The sequence below is a fragment of the Anarhichas minor genome, unplaced genomic scaffold (assembly GCF_050575085.1).
Source record: "Anarhichas minor isolate MPS153535 unplaced genomic scaffold, ASM5057508v1 ptg000048l, whole genome shotgun sequence".
In the NCBI taxonomy this organism is placed as follows: Eukaryota; Metazoa; Chordata; class Actinopteri; order Perciformes; family Anarhichadidae; genus Anarhichas; species Anarhichas minor.
Window position 1 is genome coordinate 678478 of NW_027466494.1, and position 7826 is coordinate 686303.

The 7826-nt window shown below is 42.8% G+C and overlaps 1 protein-coding gene across 1 annotated transcript in view; it reads right to left on the reverse strand.

Moving 5' to 3' along the window:
* The window catches only part of LOC142971622 (titin-like), a 212089-nt gene extending 204263 nt beyond the window's left edge, over window positions 1–7826 (reverse strand). Inside the window, exons 1-7 of the mRNA XM_076112200.1 lie at window positions 7736–7826; window positions 7389–7592; window positions 5604–5891; window positions 5001–5083; window positions 2935–3152; window positions 334–409; window positions 95–250 (exon numbers count right to left, since the gene is read on the reverse strand). Of these exons, the coding sequence (XP_075968315.1) occupies window positions 95–250; window positions 334–409; window positions 2935–3152; window positions 5001–5083; window positions 5604–5891; window positions 7389–7592; window positions 7736–7826 (1116 nt within the window). The remainder of the gene's footprint in view (window positions 1–94; window positions 251–333; window positions 410–2934; window positions 3153–5000; window positions 5084–5603; window positions 5892–7388; window positions 7593–7735) is intronic.

Here is a 7826-nt window from a genome sequence, read left to right on the forward strand (position 1 = left end):
GTCATGAGGCCATCAAGTCATCAAGTCATGAGGTCATGAAGTCATCAAGACATGTCATGAGGTAACCCCTCCATCAGGCTCCACCCCCCCTCACCTCTCTGGTGGCGCTGACCTGCTGCTCCCAGTGCTTCTCCATGTGGAGCTGAGTGGAGCTGCTCACACTGCTCATACTGGTCATACTGGTGTAACTGGCCTCTGACACAAAGCCCGCCTGCTTCCATGGAGGAAGGACCTCAGCAGAGGAGGAGAGCTGCAGGAGGAGGTCTGAGTGTTAGAGGAGGAGGAGGAGGAGGAGGAAGAAGCTGCTGCTACCTGAACTCTTGATGAACTCACCAGTTTCCTGGTCATGATGGGAGACTTCACTGGTCTGATGGGAGAGACAGACAGTCTGCTGGCGGGTGAGACAGGTCTGTAGAGCACACGAGACACAATGAGGATCAGAAAGAGATCAACGATGTCGCTTCATAGCTGCCGACACTAATTATATTATTATATATATAATGTAGTGCTGGGCAAGTTTACGCGTTATTATCGCGTTACCGCATTAATTAATTAACGCCGACGATTATTGTATCGCGCGTTAACGCAGTTTTTTTTTATTATTAAGCAGACATTTTTAACACAAGAACCGGGCAGCACCCCACCCCCCTTAACGGGTGACACGCCCGGTCCGGAACCGTCGGCCCCTCCTGTCTTACACACACACACACACGCGCGCGCGCGCGCGATCGTCTCGTTACAGAATCAAACGTGACAATATCAAAACACATATTGTCATGTTTTTAAATGAACTTATAAGCACGAGAGAACAAACTGCTTTTAACTCAACTCTTTATGAGCATAACTTCCTCATGTAGGTTACTGCCACGGTACCAGAGGTAGCCAACACGGTGCCCGCTGGCACCCTGTCGCCCACAAGGCATGTTCTAAAAATAGCACTAGTCACCATTGGAGCTCCGTCTAAAATTGTAGTTGCTGTTCTTTTTTAATCAAAAATGCATTAGTGTAGATTTTAAAATGACAATATTTCTTGTCATAAGAGAGTTGGGTACCCGGAGGCGCACGGCGGACAGCCAGAACAAGGCCGCCGCACCGCACTAGGTTTTCATGTTCCGAATGGCAGGCGCTTCCCGTTGGCGCCAGACGCGCCGCGAGCGCACCCCGTCGTCGGAGGGTTGGATCCCCCGCTCGGCTATAGACGAGACTGGTTACTAGTTTCTTCGTGGAGAAAAAGGTACCATTGGAAAAGCTGGTGTCGGTGACAACAGACGGGGCTCCAGCGATGACGGGCCGGCATGCAGGCTTCATTGCGCAATGCAAAGGTGACCCAGACTTCGCAAAATTTCTACATTACCACTGCATCATTCACCAGCAGGCGCTATGTGCAAAAGTAACCGGCTTTGATCATGTGATGATACAAAAATATCAGAGATGTGATACCTCTGACTTTCAAATGTTGAAACAGATTAACAGAAATAAAAGTTGCATGTTTAAATATGTATGTGTAGCTATACCATCATTGTTGTGGAAATCATTCTTAATAATTATTGTGAGGAATAATTAACTGACGTGATCAAACAGTCTCTTCACATATATTATTATTATTATTAAAAGGTGATCTGTGCAACTTTGTTATTCAGGAAGTTTGTATCAAATAAGTAGCCCTTCGTACTACTCGGTACCCTTGAAGTAGCTCTCAGTTTAAAAAAGGTTGGTGACCCCTGGACTACAGGTTCCATGCTTCACCTACATTCCCCTGGGTCCTAGTCCCTCCAAGTACAGCTTCTTATCACCCTCTATGTACCAACGTACATTTATAACAAATACCACACATATTACGGTAATCAGCGTTGCATATGTGTCTGACCAAAATACCAAAAAAAGAAATGATTCATTTAAATTTTTCTTTTAGAGTTTTTTAAGTGTTTTGTTTGTAATATGTATAATAAGCATCATTTAGTATCACTACTGAGAATTTAACAAACATAAAGACATGACGTAGATATGTTTGCAGTTTTCAAGAAATATATTTAAATATCATCTCTTACACACATGAAGATAAAGTTATGAACACCGGCTGAATATCTATGATCAGAATCATTATAACTGTGTTATAACTGCTACTGTGTAAAGAGAATACTGCTGCTAACAAGAACCTGATGTGTTTAAAGTGTTTACAAACCAAATGTTATTCACCTTTAGTTCATATAGCAGTACTTTAAAATAAAAGTGCACAATACACTACTTTTGAATTCATTATTGAACTTTGTGCATAACAATGAGATTAATCGCAAAATAAACATGCAATTAATCGCAATTTAAAAATGTTCATCGTTGCCCAGCACTAATATAATGATATATATTATATATATTATTATATATATTATATATATTGGTAGATACAGGTTGATTATGTTGTTTGATTATAGCAGCTGGTCTACAAGGATCCAGATTTGTTATTTTTACCACCGTCCAAAAATCATTTCAACCTGAAGACAGTAAACCATCGAAAATACTAAATGTTATATTTTTACTTTGTTATAGAAATTCATAATGTTTTAGTTCTTCATAGAAACACACAATTCAAATGATAATGAAATAAAAGATTGTATTTTTATAGTCATTATTAATGAAGTATAATAATGAGCTCAGAGCTCGTGTTAGAAGTTAAACAGCTCATAATTCATCTCTAATATCTGTTTTGTATTAAACATCTCCTTCAAACTACTGGATTCATTCTAGTTTATCACTAAAACTACATTTTACAGATGACATGTGAACACATCATGATAACGTTATAATGTACCTTCAGCCAGTACTCATGTTCACTGAGCAGAGCCTGAAGGCATCATAATGTAACTGAAGTGAACCTCCGTTGGTTAGCCGTTAGCGGTGCTGCTCACGTTACTAGCTCTCAGAGGTCAGAGGTCGTACCTGACAGGTGTGGGCGTCGGCCCCTTCACGTGACGGACAGGTGAAGGAGACTGCTGGCGTCCTCCCGTCACTTTGGAAACGAAGGACGAGGGGGACTTGGAGGCGGGCTTTGGGGGAACCCTCGGGGGGGTTTTGTGAGCGATATGCTGAGTCATCATCATTCCTCCTTCCACGTGCATCTCCATCATGGCGGAGGCCTGGAAGCTGGACTCCACCTTCTGAAGGGGACAGATGGAGGTTCTTCTGTTATTAATCCTACTTTAAACAATCACCAAAACTATACCGTTCATCACAGACAGGAGCTGTAAAAACTCCCGTTATCGTCAGATTTTCATCTTTCCAACGGTCTTTGAACACATCATGTGACAAACCGACAAACCGTCAGGGCCAGCAAGGCCTTCTCTGCTGGCCTAAACAGAATCACAAAGTTATATCTATTTTATGATCTAATAATTCTTCTTAAATACACTACATGTATTATAATTTATAATAATATTTTTCCCATTATCTTATGTTCTCATTGCACAGCTCCTGTCTTCCTCAGCTGCTCTGCTTCCAGTGCAGCTTGTTTTAAGTAGAGCTTTTATCCAATCAGATCTCACCTCTGTGTCTCTAGGTAAGAACAGAGACAGAGGCCTGCAGACTCACAAGTGAATCCATGTGCACTTTAAGTGAACGGGGACGATATTGTTGATTGTCATAGTGTTCAACCAATCAGATCTTTAGTTTGACATGTTGGGCGTATTCTTTGACGTGCCGGTGGTACCCAGGTAGCCTCCTAAGTACGTCTGCATTAACGTGCTCCGTGATTGGTCAGTGGGCCAGCGTGACTTTTGTCAAAGAGGAAGCTAGCTAGCAGGTCTTAGTGTTTAGTAAGAGTTCAGGTTGAAACATATGTAAGAGAAGTTATGACATTTTTAGCGTTTTTCTTGCTGTGTGTTTAACACTCAATGGCTGAAGGAGGAGAAACAGATTTCTGGAGGACATTTCCAGAAAAGTTGGACATCGTATCAAAGGGTCGGTCAACCCCACAGCTAGCAGCCCTGACCCAGCATAGAAAAGCATTTGTATGAACGGTATTTCTGTCTGACAGCGTTGGAGAAGCGTGACACATGTTATGGCTAAGAATGCGTTTCATTTGCAACTGAGCTCTTGGTGTTTGGAGCTACGCTATGCTAACCAAGGCAGCTACACGACAGGACACGCACAAGCTACGTGCTTTTGAACACTTTTGGAGAGACCCGAGTGGATCTACAACTCAACGAACACATTCACAGGAGGACCTCTGGCTGGAACTGACCCGCACCGATGTTCTGTACAACCGCGTCATTAAACTCTTTGTTAACAAAGAAAGGAGGATGGACTTTGTCTTTAAGTGAACAGCAGCTGTGGTCAGTGAACTGCTTTAGCGTTACTACTGTTCATTTGTCTATGGTGTTGTTTTTATGAATAATATGAATAATATGAATGGCTCGTGCTCTAGCGCTGCTGTGTTGCTGGGTTGATTTGTCATGCTTGACATCTTATGTTGTCATATAAATATATGTGACTGGTTCTCGTCGTTGTGTTAATTACATTGATTCTGACTTGTCCGTTAATGACGAAGCATCCCGTCATAGCGGGTTTATTTCGGACATTTGATTCTCTGTTTGAATCAGTAGGGAACAGCTAACTGCTGTTGTTTCCCCGCTAAGCTAGTTAGCTTAGCCTCCCTGAACACACGCGGGGCCTCAGCTGTTTTTTGTTATTGTTCCGGGTTCAGAGGTCACGGCATGTTGTCTGTTAAGTGAGCGCAGTCCAACGAAAACATTATATTTCCCACAATTTAAGCTTCTGCATTTTCCAAATGCACGAGTATTATTCAAACGTATTGTTTGAATCGTACCGAACGGTTTAATACGAATACGTGATGTTACACCATAGAAACAAATAACCGTAGCTCAGCAGCACAGAAGGCCCAGGTATCAGATGCACGGCCCGCCACTGCATTTTATATATTTGATCATTTTTATTCTTCATGTCTCATTTAAAATCTCGCCCCAAAACAGAGAACAGATGTGTCTCACCCTCTGGACTCCGGTCTGAGACGAGGACATCTGGGTCGAGGACACAATAGTTTTGGTTTTCTTCATCGGTACGGCTTCCTCACCTGCAGCACAAACACACCTGTAGGTTACATCTGACATATCGAAGGGATCACCTGGTTGGTGGTGGAAGAAGGAGAAGAAGAAGGAGAAGAAGAGGAAGAATCAGGAGGAGGAAGAAGGAGAACAAGAAGAAGGGGAAGAAGAAGGAGAAGAAGAATAAGAAGAAGGAGAAGAAGAAGAGGAAGAATCAGGAGGAGGAAGAAGGAGAACAAGAAGGAGAACAAGAAGACGGAGAACAAGAAGAAGGAGAACAAGAAGGAGAAGAAGAACAAGAAGAATCAGGAGGAGGAAGAAGGAGAAGAAGAAGAAGAAGGAGAAGAAGAAGGAAAACAAGAAGGAGAAGAAGAAGAAGAAGGAGAACAAGAAGAAGAAGAAGGAGAACAAGAAGGAGAACAAGAAGAAGAAGAAGGAGAAGAAGAGGAAGAATCAGGAGGAGGAAGGAGAATAAGAAGGAGAAGAAGTTGATCTACGTCACGTATAAACATATCAAAGGGATCTTAAACTGGTCTCTGATGGCCTCACCCTGAACCAGCAGCTCACAGGTGGAGGTGGCTCGTCCACTGCTGTTGGAGGCGGTCACAGAATATGTCCCAGAATCCTCGGGGAAAGCCTCGGCGATCAGCAGACTGTACAGCTCTCCCTCCTGGAGAATCCTGAAGTCGGCCGAGCTCTGGATCTCGGCTCCCTCTCGGTAGAACTTCACTGCGGGCGGCGGGATGCCGGAGACTCGAACGTCCAGCTTCACCCGGCTGCCTTGTCTCACCGTGGAGCTCTGCAGCCTCTGGAGGAAGTTAGGGGGCGCCGTCTCAGCTGGAGGGACAGGAGACGACGTCTTATCAGCTCAGTCTTATTACCACATGTAAGATCTATAATCAGCTGATCAATTCACATCCAGGTACTTTAAACTTTAGGATCCTTCTGGGGGAACTAAAGAGTTACAACTGACTCAACTAGAAGAAGAAAAGGAAGAAGAGGAAGGAGAAGAAGAAGGAGAAGAAGAAGAATAAGGAGAGGGAAGAAGAGGAAGGAGAAGAAGAGGGAGAAGGAAGAAGGAGAAGAAGAGGGAGAAGGAGAGGGAAGAAGAGGAAGAAGAAGGAGGAGGAAGAAGAGGGAGAAGGAGAAGAAGAGGGATAAGGAGAAGAAGAAGAAGAAGAAGAGGAAGAAGAAGAGGGAGAAGGAGAAGAAGGAGAGGGAGAAGGAGAAGAAGAAGGAGAAGGAAGAAGAGGGAGAAGGAGAAGAAGGAGAGGGAGAATAAGGAGAAGAAGGAGAAGAAGAAGGAGAGGGAGAAGGAGAAGAAGACCAGAGTCCAGTATAATAAAAGATGAACCGCTCTTTCACATGTTTAAGCTGCTTCATCATTTAACTGTTTGAGGATGTTTTAACAGACACGAGATCCTTTCTAGTTCAAGTTGTTAATCTCTTCATAAACTTGAGATTCCTCTTAAGGGAAGTTATGCTGCAGCATCTATATCGGTTTTATCACCTGATTAAGTAACAGGCCACGCCCCCTCAGCTGAGAGGTAAACTTAGATTCAGTCTGAAGTTTAACTTTGACTTATCTAAAGAGCGTAGACAAGATTAACATTTATATCATTTTCAACATCTTGTCTTCATTATTCCTTTTGGTAACTTTATAATAGATAGTATTGCTGTCTTTGTTGTTTTAAGTGTCTTTGTGGTAGTTTTACATCTCTGCGTGGTAGTTTTACATCTCTTTGTTGTGGTTCTTTTAAATCTCTTTGTTGTGGTTTTACATCTCTTTGAGGTTGTTTTACATCTCTTTGTGGTAGTTTTACATCTCTGCGTGGTAGTTTTATATCTCTTTGAGGTTGTTTTACATCTCTTTGAGGTTGTTTTACATCTCTTTGAGGTTGTTTTACATCTCTGCGTGGTAGTTTTACATCTCTGCGTGGTAGTTTTATATCTCTTTGAGTTAGTTTTACATCTCTTTGAGGTTGTTTTACATCTCTTTGTGGTAGTTTTACATCTCTTTGAGGTTGTTTTACATCTCTGTGGTAGTTTTACATCTCTTTGTGGTAGTTTTACATCTCTTTGAGGTTGTTTTACATCTCTTTGAGGTTGTTTTATATCTCTTTGTGGTAGTTTTACATCTCTTTGTGGTTGTTTTACATCTCTTTGAGATTGTTTTACATCTCTTTGTGGTTGTTTTACATCTCTTTGAGATTGTTTTACATCTCTTTGTGGTAGTTTTACATCTCTTTGAGATTGTTTTACATCTCTTTGTGGTTGTTTTACATCTCTTTGAGATTGTTTTACATCTCTTTGTGGTAGTTTTGTGTGTCTCACCTGTAACGAGGAGTTCAGCGGTGCTCGTGGCTTGTCCAGCTCCGTTGGTGGCTCTGACAGAAAACCTTCCGCTGTGTGTGGAGGTCACGGCGGGGATCCTCAGAACAGCGCGGCCGTCGCTGAACGAGATCTGAATGCCGGGCAAAGCCGCAACGGAAAGAACCTGACCATCACGAAACCAGCTCACCTCAGGAACCGGAGAACCTGCAGAGGAGAGAAGAACCAGACCTGTTAGAACCATTAGCAACTGTGGTTGGATTTATTTGATCCATCACAACAAGAGAATTCTAGTAACGATAACTGTAAAAGTATTAAATGTTAAAATCAGAGGTTTGAGGCTTTCTTACCACTAACTTGAGCCTCGAACGTCGCAGCACTACCCTCTAGTGCCACGACGCTCTGCAGCGGCTGCGTGAATGTCGGCGCCTGTGTTGACAT